Source organism: Mustela nivalis, assembly GCF_964662115.1.
Source record: "Mustela nivalis genome assembly, chromosome: 19".
NCBI lineage: Eukaryota > Metazoa > Chordata > Mammalia > Carnivora > Mustelidae > Mustela > Mustela nivalis.
The window spans coordinates 37,892,656-37,906,931 of NC_139038.1; the positions used below are offsets into that span (position 1 = coordinate 37,892,656).

At 46.1% G+C, this 14,276-nt stretch overlaps 2 protein-coding genes across 12 annotated transcripts in view; one reads left to right on the forward strand and one right to left on the reverse strand.

Annotated features, from left to right (window-relative positions):
- The window catches only part of MEIOB (meiosis specific with OB-fold), a 29,504-nt gene extending 23,755 nt beyond the window's left edge, over positions 1 to 5,749 (forward strand). For 8 of the 11 annotated variants that reach the window (XR_014306205.1, XM_082713528.1, XM_082713525.1 and 5 more), the window contains 3 exons: positions 289 to 472; positions 1,191 to 1,277; positions 5,355 to 5,749. Coding sequence is in view for 9 of the 11 variants with exons in the window: in XM_082713528.1 (XP_082569654.1) it covers positions 289 to 472; positions 1,191 to 1,277; positions 5,355 to 5,465 (382 nt within the window). In the remaining 2 variants the exon portion in view is untranslated. Of the gene's footprint in view, positions 1 to 288; positions 473 to 1,190; positions 1,278 to 1,597; positions 3,112 to 5,354 lie in introns of those variants that run through there. The other 3 variants (XR_014306206.1, XM_082713532.1, XM_082713533.1) reach the window with 2 other exon arrangements.
- A 6,468-nt stretch (positions 5,750 to 12,217) lies between these two features.
- Positions 12,218 to 14,153, reverse strand: FAHD1 (fumarylacetoacetate hydrolase domain containing 1; the record flags this gene model as incomplete). The annotated part of the gene is made up of 1 exon (XM_082713578.1): positions 12,218 to 14,153. One exon carries the CDS (start codon positions 14,151 to 14,153, stop codon positions 13,488 to 13,490), a length of 666 nt encoding a protein of 221 aa, XP_082569704.1. The 3' UTR covers positions 12,218 to 13,487.
- Between the last annotated feature and the right edge of the window lie 123 nt (positions 14,154 to 14,276).

Below are 14,276 nucleotides of genomic sequence, written 5' to 3' on the forward strand. Positions count from 1 at the left end.
AGACTTTTTTTTTAAGATTTTACTTCTTTATTTGACAGAGAGAGAGATCAAAAGTAGGCAGAGAGAGGGGGAAGCAAGTTCCCTGCTGACTAGTGAGCCCGATGAGGGGCTCGATACCAGGATTCCGAGATCATGACCTGAGCCGAAGGCAGAGGCTTTAACCCACTGGGCCACCCACGCCCCCAATATAACTGATTACGACTTATAAGGGAGTGCGGTTCTTCTGCTGGAGATCAGGTTGGTCATTTATGGCCTTTACATTTTATCCTTGTCTCTGTTTCTTTTCAGCTCAGGCTGTGGTTATGTTGTAAATGAAGCATCCAGCACTTGTACTGCTTGCAACAAAAATTCTTTGGAATTTCGGTCTGTTTTTCTCAGCTTCCACTTGTTGATTGACCTCACGGACCACACAGGTACCCTCCAGGCCTGCAGTCTCACAGGACGGGTTGCTGAGGAGACTTTAGGCTGCACTGTAAGTGACAGAAAGGAAGACATGTTTTGAAATAATTCCAAAGTGAGTTCTCTTCCCCCCAAGTATAGGTTATTTCGGTGAACAGTTGATAGAAATTAAGTCATTCATAAAGAGGTCTGGGAAAAAAACTCAAGCCTGATTTAAACATGCGTTGTTTTCGTGAACAAATAATTGCATGTCGTATGTTCAGATGACAGCTGATACTGCTGTTGGGGACAGCGGCCGGGGCTGTTGACTGTGGAGCAGAAAGAAGATGTTTTCTATAGTCGAGTAACAGTGTGCGTGCAGAGCACATTAGAGATGCTGATGTGTTGAGGCAGAAGAAGGGTCTGAGGATGCTTCACCAGCTCGCTGGAGGAAGTCACCCTGTAGGGAGTCAGAACACACTCAGTGCTGTCCTCCGTCAGGGCTGCAGCTGACACCTGGTGTGTGCACTCAATGACAGGCTCTTGGTTTTTCTATTAGTGCCAGCTCGTGTGGTTTGCGATTAGCCCTCAGCCCCACCAGTGTCAGGTTTTTAAGGGGAGTTTTCTGGGCTCAGCCACCTGACTGGTGTCAGAGATTCAGCTCGGAGACTTTCTGACCTTATCTCCTCCATGAAGACAACTGAGCTGAAATTACTAAAAGCAAAATTCCATTTTAGTGCACAAAGCCAGGTTTCACATTGTTAAGAGGAGTTATTTATACGGATTTGGAAATATTTGTCTGTTTTAACCAGGTGAATGAGTTTCTTGCAATGACGGATGAACAGAAAACAGCACTGAAGTGGCAATTTCTTCTGGAAAGAAGCAAAATTTATTTAAAAGTTAGTGTATTTTACAGTATTATATTATTCTATATATTCAAGTAATAAGAAAATCCTAGAGTATGACCTAATAAACTAGGGAATTTATTACTTTTAATAATGTCCATTCCCAGATATGCAGAAAACTCTGGCTAATGTGGGAACAATGCAAGTAATTAGGTGTTTGTTTGCTTGTTTCATGTACTATCAAGGGATTCCACATGACACCAAAAGAATAGACCAACATGGGCGTCTAGCTGACTCATTCGGTGGAGCATGTGACTCTTTAAAAAATTTTTAAAGTTTAAAATTAATTAATTAATATATAATATTTGTTTCAGGGGTACACGTCTGTGATTCATCAGTCTTACGTAACCCCCAGTGCTCACCACAACACATGCCCTCCCCAATGTCCATCATCCAGTTAACCCTATCCCTCACCCCAATCTCCAGCAACCCTCAGGTAGCATGTAACTCTTGATCTCAAGGTCATGAGTTCAGGCCCCACCTCCGGTGTAGAGATTACTTAAAAATAAAATCTTGGGGGAAAAATAAAAAGAAATAGACCAACAAAGACAATATCTGTTATATTTTGTCCAAGGAGGACCCTGGGCTGTAGAGTCAAAGCTGGTACCCCACCCCTGTCCCGCCCATGGACCAGTGCTCCTCACCTCAGTGAGTAGCATCAGGTGGCACAGTCACATGTCTGGATGCAGGGAAGAGACAGGCTGGGTCTGAGTCCCAGTTCCACCACTCATCAGCCTCTGTGACCCTCTGGAGCTCTGTGATCCTGCATCTCTAGTCGGAGCCCCACTAACAACACTTCAGCGTGGGAGGGTCACAGAATCTTTCGGATCAAAGGTGTGAAAAGGGAGGAGACAAACTCCTTTGTTTTTGCAAATGCAGAAAATGGAATCCAGGAATGTTGCTACTTACACCAGGTCACAGGTGAAATGGGCTACAGCCTATGCTCTCTCTCCTCCTATCAGTCTCAAGAGAGTTGTATCTGTCGGGACTTACTGCACTAGAACGTGACACTGAGAATAATTTAAAACCTGTTTATGAGCTGACATTCCATTAACCGTCAGCAGTGATGTCATCCCATGCCCACAGCCTCTAGAGAACCATGGTGTGTTCTTCCCAAGAGCGAGAGTGAGAAAGGCAAATGGTATCTTAGTATAATCACGAAAATAGTTGTGATCTCTTGGGTACTCTGCACAGTTTTGGGGAGCACTGTACCCGCTCAGTGGGTACAGTGAGTGTCTCCACACTCAGCCCCTGGACAGCCTTCCGTCCCCCTCCTCCCAGGATAAAGCCTCCAGCACCTCCCAGGTGCCTCCAGCACCTCCCATGACCCTGAACTGCGCTTCTAGACCCACTATGACTCCACTCCGTGAGAGGACATGGGTCCTGCCGGGGCTCGGGCACTTCCCATCCCTGATCCTCACTGTACCCGCTACAGCTAAGCCTCAGAAACCGCGGTGCCCACTTCCCAGCGCTGCTTTCCATGGGGCCTTAAGCACGTCTGAGCAGGTTGCAGACATGGAGTTACCCATGGACTCCCTGATATTCCTAGCACATTGGTTTGAGGCCTCTTTATTACTAGGCTGGAGGGGGATTGCAGGAACATACCGGATCTCTTCCGCCATTAGCGTGGATCACTCTGCGTACTGTGTGTTCCGGAGCAGAGTACGCTCAGATCTCTGAACAACTTCGCTTCCCTCCAGACAAGAGGTGCCAGTGCTAATGAGTTTGATCAGTTTAAATCCATGGCAGGTTCCTTATAGTTTCCCTAACTTGATCTAAACGTAACAAGAAAGTGCTCTCAAAAAGGGGGACATTGTACCTTTCCAAAGGACTTGTTTAAAGGTGTTTAAGTCAGATTGAATAGATTTTAAGCATATATAAAAGGATTCTATCACAAAATAAAGATCATGTTAATCTACACTTTCAGTTGTTTATTTTTTATAGAATTAAAATATATATTTTATTTATTTACTTGACACAGAGAGAGAGAGAGACCAGAAGCAGGAGGAGCAGCAGAGGCAGAGGGAGAAGCAAGAAGCCTGACACAGACTCGATCCTAGGACCCTGTGATTGCAGCCTGAACCAAAGGCAGACGCTTAACTGACTGAGCCACACAGGCATCCAACAATTTCAATTATTTTAAATCAGTTAAAATAGAACATGTGATTTAAAAAGTAGGAACTCATGTTGTTCTTCTAATATGACAAAAACCAAAGTATTGCTATAGGGATGGGCCATTTTGTATATTTATCATATTTCAATTAAAAACAATGGCTACTGGGGCGCCAGTAGTTTAGTCTGTGAAGCGTCTGCCTTCAGCTCAGGTCATGATCTCAGGGTCCTGGGATCGAGTCCCACATTGGGCTCTCTGCTCAGCGGGGAGTCTGCTTCTCCCTCTGCCTTTGTCTCCTCCCTGCTCATGCTCTCTGTCTCTGTCTCAAAGAAATAAAATCCTTTAAAAACAAACAAAAAAACAATGGCTACTTAAAATGGTTCAGTTGGAGGGGTTTCAAAGCAATGTATTTTAGTATCTTTTTTAAATGATTGACTTATTTATTAGAGAGAACATGAGTAGGGGGAGTGGCTGAGGGAGAGAGAGAATCTCAAGAAGACTCCCCTCTGAGTGGAGCTCAAGGCTTCTAGGACCCTGAGATCATGACCTGAGCTGAAACCAAGAGCCTGATGCTCAACCAACTGAGCCACCCAGGCGCCCTGGTATTTACTGTTTTAAAACACATGGTGATATAAACACAGGTCCTTGTAAGTCTGATATTAGTGTCAAAGAATGATTTCTGAAAAGAGTAAAACCATGACTCACACAAAAATACAATGAATGTCAAAGATTTAATTCATTAATCAGTGAAGCAACTAGAAAGGGGTTCTTAAAAAACGAAGTTAAAAAGATTTGAAAGAGTAGATGCAGAGGCTGACAGCAGTGCTGAACTGGGGTTCTCTGTAGATAGCAAAACCTGCCTCTTCCCCGGGGAGAGCTGACTGTGTCTTCACACAGACAGGATTCCTTTGGATTTCCCTGAGTAGGACTGCTCTTTGCATCTCTCTCTCTGTTTTCTACAACGTACTGTGGAGAACAGCTCAGCCATGGCCAGGACAGGGGCAGAGCCCTGCAGACTGAGGTCACCCTGACTGTAGAGGTGGGGGTGCTCCACTGAAAGACGTACACTATCCTTACCGCCCACCTCGGCCTTTCCGTGTTTCCTGACATTCATCTGTGTTTTCCTGTTAGTCTTTGAAACTATCATGGCCAACTAACATGTCCTTCCACTTTGTATTAAATAAAACATCGGTGAAAGTGCTTTGTTAAATGTCAAGAATAAGACATTGTTCTTAACAAACTGCATTATCACATCCCCAGAGCCTATCAGACTTAGGTGACTACCACAGGTTAACCCTCACAGCTGCTAGTTTGAACACATTTTATTTTTACATTTAAGTCATCTCTATATCCAATGTGGGACTTGAACTCATGACTGGGAGAGTGAGAGTGACATGGTCTTCCAACGGAGCCTAGGCCAGCGTCCCCTTGAACACACTTTATACCCTTCCTTGGTATGTGTTGGATTTGAAACTTCAACTTCCCTACCAAAGAGAAATGTCATGAGAAAAATAACAGATTTTTACAAAATTACCGTCAGGAGCCAGATATGTCATTTCCCTCCCAAACTCCCCCAATGTGAACTCTCTCCCTCGTCTTACAGGGGTCACTAGAATTGACGCTCACACCTGCAGAACAGCTCGTCGTGGTTCTCTCCTGCATTCTCTGCTGCCAGTCACTGGTTTTCAACTTTATATACATAGTGATTTTTTTTTAAAGATTTTATTTATTTATTTGTCAGAGAGAGAGAGCAAGAGCAAGCACAGGCAGAGTGGCAGGCAGAGTCAGAGGGAGAAGCAGGCTCCCTGCGGAGGAAGAAGCCCGATGTGGGACTCGATCCCAGGACGCTGGGATCATGACCTGAGCCGAAGGCAGCTGCTTAACCAACTGAGCCACCCAGGCATCCCTACATAGTGATTTTTAAAATTAACTCCTGTCTCTCTCTTTTCTCCCTACAGTTTTTTTCATCACACAGAGCGAGGGGCGGATTGAGACTTAGTGTGCTCTCATGTAAGCTGGCAGACCCTGTTGAGGCAAGTAGGAGCTTGTCTGGGCAAGGAAAATTTTAAAACAAGATACTTTAAACTCTGGGCAAGAATATGAGTTTCCATTCTCTTGAGAGTGGAAATGGGTTTGAAAACTATGGATAAAATTGTATTTTGTTCAAAGGTGGTAAAAATGTTTCTATAAATTGTTATTATGTATCCTTCTGGAGCTGGTTAGGGGGTAAGTCTTAAAATCTCTCATCCACTCCAGCTCCTTTCTTAGAAGGCCTTTTGGCTGATTTTGCCCTCTCTTCCCAAGTTGGAAAATGTGTGCAGGAATTAATAAATATGTTCAATCTTCCCCCACAGATATCAGTGATTTCTTAAGCCCATTTCCTCTTTGTCTTACTTCCCTGGGGAAAGATCAGAACCTCCTAGAATGACCTTCCTGGAGCTTGGTGGTGGCTGAGACTGCCTTCCAGGAACTGCTGGGACACAGGCAAGGGCCTCTTGGCAGCTCAGCGGAAGCCCAAGGCCGCAGGCAGTGCTGGGCAGCAGCTTTGAACCCTCAAGAGCTTCTCTGAGCTTTGCCTTCTCTGATGACACATGTGGCGGCCCAGCACTTGTGAAGACTGGCTGCCATAGGGGTGAGATGTGTGAGTCTGAATCACCTGGAAGGAGACCAGCCTCAAAAGATCTCAGAATGGCGCCAGTCTGGGACCTGGAAGGGCAGGGCTGCTCCAACAGGACGCCGGCCCCAACCTCCCTGCACCACATGGGTCCTGGCTGTACCCTGGAGCACTGTGTCAGCCCCACACTGTGGTTTACCAGCACAGTCACTGCTGGCCCACAGTCTGGGAGGTTTGGTGTTTTCCAGCACCCACCACAGGAGAAAAGAACAAAAAGTAAGTATCTGAAACTTTTTCTCAAAGCTGGTGTTGGGAGATAAATGTGTCAGCAGTGTTGTCTCTGGCTTTTAACATCGGCAGCTGTGTCAGAGGGGCATGAGTGGACCCTAGTGTGTCCAGATTGTGGTAATGAGGCAAGGCACGACTTGACCTAGGTGTGCAGATGGGGGTGCGCCCCATGAAGAGCTTCCTTTCCCCCTCCCCTGGGGCAGGGTATGCGTGTGCTAAGCAAGGTGACTCCAGAAGAGAAGGAAGGTGGCAGAGTGGTGGAGCGGGAGGGTTCAGGCTGCAGAGGAGAGAGAAGTGGGGACCTGCCTGGTCGTCACATTCACACTCTCTGCTGATTAAGCAAGAGCTGGTGTCCAAGAGCAGAGGAGACCAGGGAGGACAGCTGGCCTGGGTGGTGTGTCAGGAATGGCTATGCCAGACCTCCTGGTGCCCTGACCTCTGCCAGCAGGTCCCAATGCACCAATGCCTGGACCACAGGTGTTGGTACCAGCTGTGTGGGCTCCTGCCATCTGGGGGCCTCTGTTGCCCAATGGCCTCAGCAGCATAATACAGATGCCTAATATAGGCATTCTCAGATTAGGCTTTTATGTCATACCCAGTGTTCCGCAGCCACAGCTATGGGCCCTAGCAGTGCCGTGAAGGGCTCTGAACAGCCTCTTCACTGCTACCTTGGTGACATCTCAGTCCACCAGCATTTAACCAAGGAAACCCCATGCGCGTACCTGGAGGGGCCCCCCGATTGCTGATTTCATCTGACACCATAGGAATCTACAAGGCTAGGTGTCAGGCCACACTGAATCCAAGGGGCTTCCCGAGATTAACTTACACATATATGAAATGAAGATGACAGATGGTTGATTTCTAAAATCTGGCTGTAGCTTAGCCAGAATTCATGCACTCAGAGGCAATAAAGAAAGAAGCATACCGTTCCATCACTACAAACTCTGCGAGTCCCTGTCCAGCAGCTCCGCTTGCCGCTGCCCTCCAGGAGCTGCTTTTCCTGTCCTGGCACCTTCCCATCTGCAGGTTTGCTTTGCTTTATGTAAAGAGTGTGCTGACTGGATGATTCTTCCTAATCTACCCGTGGTTGCTTTTGGTAAGGTTCTCCTTTCCTAATTTTGCTGTGCACGTGGCAGAATATGTGATACACTTCACATAAAATTGATTATTTTACCATTTTTAGGTGTACAATTGAATGGCCTTAAATACATTCACAGTGTTGTGCGACCATCACCATATCCATTGCCAGAACTTTTTCATCTTCCCAAACTGACACTCTCTCCCTGTTAGACAATCGCTCTCTATTTCCGCTTCTCCAGTCCCTGCTAACCTCTGAGCTGCTTCATGTCCATGAGCTTGATGACTCTGCGTACTTCATGCGAGACATGACCTTCTGTGGTGGCTTCTTTCTCTGGCATGATGTGTTTGACTGTGAGCCTACGGTCATACACAGCCTGCCCACACAACCACCTCTATTTCAACTCCTGCAGCTGGGCCTTCAGGTCCCATCTGTAACATGGGGAAACTAACAGTCCTTGTATAAACTGAGTATGGGGGGTGCCTGGGTGGCTCAGTCAGTTAAGCATCTGCCTTTGGCTCAGGTCATGATCCCAGTCCCAGGATCGAGCCCCGTGTGGGGTGCCCTGCTCAGTGGGGAGTCTGTTTCTCCCTTGCTCCTCCCCTTGCTTGTGCTCTGTCAAATAAATAAAATCTTCCAAAAAATAATAAAATCATAAATTGGGTGCTGTAAGTGTCTATTACAGTATCTATCCCATGAAAAGCACCCAATTATGTTAGCTATTCACGTTATTATAGCAACTTAATGTCCAGAACTTGGAAATTAAGTTGGAAATGACTTTTGGGACTTCGTCAAGATAAAAAACTACTGCACAGTAAAGGGAACAGTCAACAAAACAAAGAGGCAACCCACGGAATGGGAGAAGATATTCGCAAACGACACTACAAAGGGCTGATATCCAGGATCTGTGAAGCTTAAACAACCTGCTTCCAGGATGGTCTTTGGTTCTGAGCTTCTCCATCTGTGGGTCTCCTTTTGTAAACAGGGATAACAATACCAGCTTCTCTTGGTGACTGTCAAGACTGAGCACATGCATGTATGTCAGGGGCGTAGACTCACATGCCCGGGACATGATCAGGGAGTGTGTCACGGTAAATGCTGAAGGAGAGCAGCTTCACTGCCAGTTTCATATCTGGCAACAGTTTTGTCATGTGAATCCTATTCTGTTTTGTAGTTTGATTTTTTTTCTATAGTTGAATTTTTTTTTTTAAGTAGACTCCACGCCCAAGGTGTGGCTTGAACTCATGACCTCAAGATTAAGAGTTGCGTGCTCGGGGCTCCTCGGTGGCTCAGTCAGTTGAGTGTCCAACTCCTGGTTTTGGATCAGGTCATGATCTCAGGATCTTGAGATCAAGGCCTGCGTTGGGCTCAGCGCTCAGCACAGGGTCTTCTTGAGATTCTCTCTCCCTCTTCCCCCACAGCTCTCCCCCATCCTCTCCCATATGGTCTCTCTCTCTTGCTCAATAAATAAATAAGTCTCGGGGTTAAAAAAAAAAGTGTTCTGTGTTCTACCAACTGGGCCAGCCAGGCATCCCTAGGTGAGTTATAGTTACAATCCCTATAGGTGAGTTATAGTTACAATTACTCTTTCCCTTTAAAATATATGAGAGCTTTTAGCATATTTGAATTTATCATATTGAAAAGAAATATAAAACTTATCTGAAATCAAGGGTACTACACCAACATTAGTACCACAGATGTGCCCAATAGTCTCATCAAAACAATAACTAAGTACAAAAATATTGAAAGATGTTAGCTTCACTATTAATGAAAGAAATGCAAATCAAAATGACCACAGCCATAGGGAAGCCTGGGTGGCTCAGGTTGTTTAAGCGTCTGATTCTTGGTTTCGGCTCAGGTCCTGATGTCAGGGTTGTGAGACGGAGCCCTGTCTGGCCCCAGGCTCAGCCGCGAGCCTGCTTGAGAGTCTCTCCCTCTCTCTCTACCCCTTCTCACCCCCATGCTCTCTTTCTCTCTAAAAATAAATAAATCTTTTAAAAAAGTGATTATAGCCATGATACCAGCATTGGGTAGGGTGTGCCTAAAAAGGTATTTTTACACACTCATGTCAAGTACAAATTTGTGTGTCACTTTCCCATGGCAAATTGGCAAAATATTTATTTATTTATTTAAGATTTTATTTATTTATTTGACAGAGATCACAAGTAGGCAGAGAGGCAGGCAGAGAGAGGGGAAAGCAGGCTCCACACAGAGCAGAGAGCCCGATACGGGGCTTGATCCCAGGACCCCGAGATCATGACCTGAACCAAAGGCAGAGGCTTAACCCACTGAGCCACCCAGGTGCCCCACAAATACATAATTTAAAGTGCAGACCATTTAACCTATTTCACGTCTATGCCTTTCCCTAGGGAAGTAAACAAATGTCACATAATGTAAGTGGAAGAAGTCCCTTATGTCACTGTTTCTGACAGGACAACGTTTGAAAGTTGTGCGGCCTATAGGGGAATGTTGGGCCCTACCCAGGTCCCCTGACCCTGCAGGCACACACCCATCCCTCAGCTTCTCTGAGGGGGACAGTTACCTAGGGGAAGTTATGGGAGGGGTGGGGAGCAGATGTCGACAGTGATTTCCCCTTGGGATGGTCAGTGGACTGAAGCTCATCTCTAGCTCTGAGACCGCCACACTTTCTCTGTTGGCTCTCTGCCCTTTCTGCTTCCTCTGCACTTTTCTCCTGAGAGTGTTCCCTCAGTAAACCATCTGGATAAGAACCCCACCTTGGCTTGGCCTCTGGGGCACTCCATCTAGGACACAGTGAGTATAGTGAGTATAGTATACTCACTTTTTGTAAAAGCCCAGTGAACATTAAAGAAGAGTGCAGAAGGGGCGCCTGGGTGTCTCTGCCTTTGGCTTAGGTCATGATTCCAGGGTCCTGGGATTGAGCCCAAATCGGGCTCTCTGCTCAGCAGGAAGCCAACTTCCTCCTCCTCCTCCCTCTCTCTGCCTGCCTCTCTGCCTGCCAAATAAATAAATAAAACCTTAAAAAAAAAGTGCAGAAGAACACGTGAAGCCATACAGTCTACATGAACTAATATATTATGGAATTTTTTTCTTAAGTGTGGTAATAGTATTGTATCTGTATAGGAGAACGTTCTTATCCTTAGGAGATCATACTGGAAGGGTCAAGTGTTTCTGCAACTCCTGTCCAGTTTTCCAGCCCAAGTGTGTTCAGGCGTATCTGTATGTGGAGAGAGACCGAGTGTGAAGTGAGAGAGAAGAAACATAACCAATGTTAAGAATTACTTAATTGAATTACTGAATCAAATTAACAATTACTGAATCAAGAGAGAAGAAACATAACCAATGTTAACAATTACTGAAGGTGCATGGAGTTCACTGTATTAGTCTTTCAACTTATTAAGAGGTTCAAATTTATTCAGAATAAAAAGTTGGGGGGGGAAATGTGGCTCCTGGGTGCTAGGATTACTGTGATTTTTAGCAAGATTAGGAATTGTGGGAATTGGTGTCTCTGATTTTTGTTCTTGAAGCCAAGGACATTGTGTGCTACACCCACAATGCTGTTGTCACCTGTTTGTGCCAAAGCTCATGCCACCACCGTGGAGAACACTGAGCTACATAGGAACTGGTTTGTGCTGCCCAAGGGCCTGCTGTGAACCAGCTCCTGCCTCACACCTTTTGGCTCGCTCTAAAGTCCGTCAGCTTAGTGGACTTGTCTCAGCTGGACCTCGTGTCTGCTGGTTAGATGAATACATGCTCAGTTATGGGCACCCTTCAGCCTGCTTTTCTGCCGCAGGGAATGTAGCCCAGTGCAGTAATTACAGATATGCGGATTCTACTAGCAAATGACTAGAATTGCCAGCGATGGAGGAGTGATTTCAGAATCTTGCAGTCACTGAAAACAGTGCGGCAGCAATGTGCCAACTGCCACAGAGTCACAACACACTGTGAGGAAAGGTTAGGAAATTGAGTTATGGGCAGATCTTCTAAGAATTGCAATTACAACCACAGATTTGGAAGAAGGTACATTAACTGCTTCACTTTGGCTGTGTCTGGGTGAATGGAATTTTGGGTGTTTTTGCTTATTCATACTCTTGAACTCCTCTGTAATAAACAGTGCTTAGGCAATTAAAATAAGAAACTTGATTAGAAGATAAAACAAGTTAAGATAGGATGACATCTAATAAACAGGTCCAATCCTGGCATTTCTTCACAATAAATTATAAATTAGATGTGGGGTTGCCTAATACTTACATGTTTGAATCTTATGTATTTACCTGCAGGATACAGCCTGCATTGTCATCAAGACTTCATGTTCTGCTCTTAAGAAAGCTAGTTTGTAACTTGGTTCTTTCCCTCAGCTGAGTACCCAGAAAGCCAGGCTAGCTAGTCACTAAATCTACATGTTCATGTTTAACAGGGATGGTAGTAATAACAAACTCCCAGCTTTGGTAAGGTTAAATAATACATGGAAAGCTCTTGACCCAGTGCCTAGCAGTACAAAGGGCTCAGTAAATGTGACCAGTTATTAAATTAGATGTCCTTAGCTTTCTGTGAGGGGACTGCAGATGTCTTCCGTTTAGATCTCCAGCAGGAGCCCCTGCCTGAAGGATACCACAGTACCACGGGCACTATGCATCCTGCCAAGACTTTTTGTCCACGGAGAGCAGATAGGAACAAAAGGTAGCTCTCCAGGGCCATTCAGCTTCCTCATCTCTGCTTGGAGGTAGAGGTGCTGATTAACTCTGTTAATAGAGCACAGTGCTCTAGAGGCCAAAGGTCAATGACCAAGGTCTGAACCCCTTAGTGAGGAAGTGTGCCTCTTAGCCACTAATGAAGCGGTAAAAGTAAACTTTCAGGCCAAATAAAAGAAAGCATTTTTATTTGGAAAACAATCATTTCAAAATTATCTCCCAAACTCATAATATTACAGGACATGGTATAAATGAGTGAGGTTGCCATTAATCGTTCATTTATTAAATACAGTTTTAAATTGTGTGGAGTAGTGTTTATCCACATTTCCAAAAGAAGCACTTAGGAGTGCTGGAGATTAATTCTGCTAATTAATACAGTGGGCTTGGTATGGGCAAGTAATGTGGAAATATTTATTTTTACAAATTACCTCTTGATGATTATCATGATCAATTAAGGATACGTGATTTTCAAAATATTTTGCATTAAAAAAAAAGATTTTTATTTATTTATTTGACAGATCAGAAGTAGGCAAAGAGGCAGGCAGGCAGAGAGAGAGGAGGAAGCAGGTTCCCCACTAAGCAGAGAGCCTGATGCGGGGCTCGATCCCCGGACCCTGGGATCATGACCTGAGCCGAAGGCAGAGGCTTTAACCCACTAAGCCACCCAGGTGCCCCTTGCATATTTTTAAAAAAGATTTTATTTATTTATTTGACAGAGAGAGAGATCACAAGTAGGCAGAGAGGGAGGGTGAAGCAGGCTCCCCGCTGAGGGGCCAACCTGATTCGGGGCTCGACCCCAGGACCCTGAGGACCTGAGCCAAAGGCAGAGGCTTAACCCTTTGAGTCACCCAGGCGCCCCTCTTTTGCATATTTTAAGTTTTGAATTACTGATCTCAGAATGTCTCAATGAAAAGTCTTTTCTTAAAAAACTTTTTTTTTTAAAGATTTGTATTTATTTGAGAGATAAAGGATGAGCCAGGAGGAAGGGCAGAGGGGAAAAGTAGAGCTCTCGTTGAGCAGGGAGCTTGACTTGGGGGCTCAATCCCAGGATCTAGGGATCATGACCTGAGAGGAAGACAGATGCTTAAGGGACTGAGCCACCCAGGCACCCCCCCCCCCCAAATGAAAAGTCTTATCCACTCCAGTTATAGGAAGGAAAGTCTTAACATTAGGTTTGATAAATTCTCTGCTTTGGAAGCATTACAAAAACTTAATTTGGTGGTTTCTTAAAATTCTCAATCTTCTTTCCATTTCTGGCCCAGCTTTTCTAGATCACATTTTCCTTTAAGGGTCCATTTTCCTTAAGTCATAACAATCCAATTAAATCATATTTAAGAATTAGTTTCTTCTTAAAGGATTGTCCCATTTAATAACCTCTGCTTGCTTCTGTCCAGCTCCCTTCTCTCCTGAAACTTAGTAAGTCAGGGCGCTTTGCACAGACTCAGTACTCTGGCTTTTCCACCTTAAATCTCATACTAACGACCCCGTGTATGCCAGCCTGGATCTCATCGTTTTCTTTCACGGGTCCGACTCCCTTCGGGGTCCCGGTCAAGATAATATCTCCTTCTTCCAAGGTCATTATCTTAGAAACGTAGCTGATGATGTAGGGGATGGAAAAGATCATGGAGGCTGTCTCACCCTCCTGCCTGAGTTCGCCATTGACCCTGAGCCAGAGCTTCAGGTTGTGAGGGTCCGGGATCCTCTCCTTGGGCACGAACGCGCTGACCGGACAGGAGGCCGTGAAGCTCTTGGCCAGCGTCCAGGGCAAGCCCTTCTTCTTGCACTCGTCCTGCACGTCTCTGGCGGTCATGTCCAGACACAGGGCATAGCCGGCCACGTAGTCCATGGCCGCGGCCTCGGGGACGGCGCGGCTGCGCCTGCCCATCACGACGCCCAGCTCGAGCTCGTGGTGCAGGTTGCTGCTGTAGGGCGGCATGAGGATGGCCGAGCCGTCGGGCACGTAGGCGGTGGACGGCTTGAGGAAGAGCAGCGGCTCGCTCGGCAAGGCGCTCTGCATCTCCTTGGCGTGGTCCGCGTAGTTCCTGCCCACGCACACGATGTTCTTCCCCCACTCCCAGAAGCGGGACAGCGGCCTGGGCGCCGCCATGGCTCCGCCGGGCGTCCCTGGAGGTCACGTGACCCACCGGGCCCGGTCACCTGACGCCGACGGCGCCCCGGAAAGAACGAACTACCTCACAGCGCTGTCCTGTCCGCGACGGCCCGTGCAGCT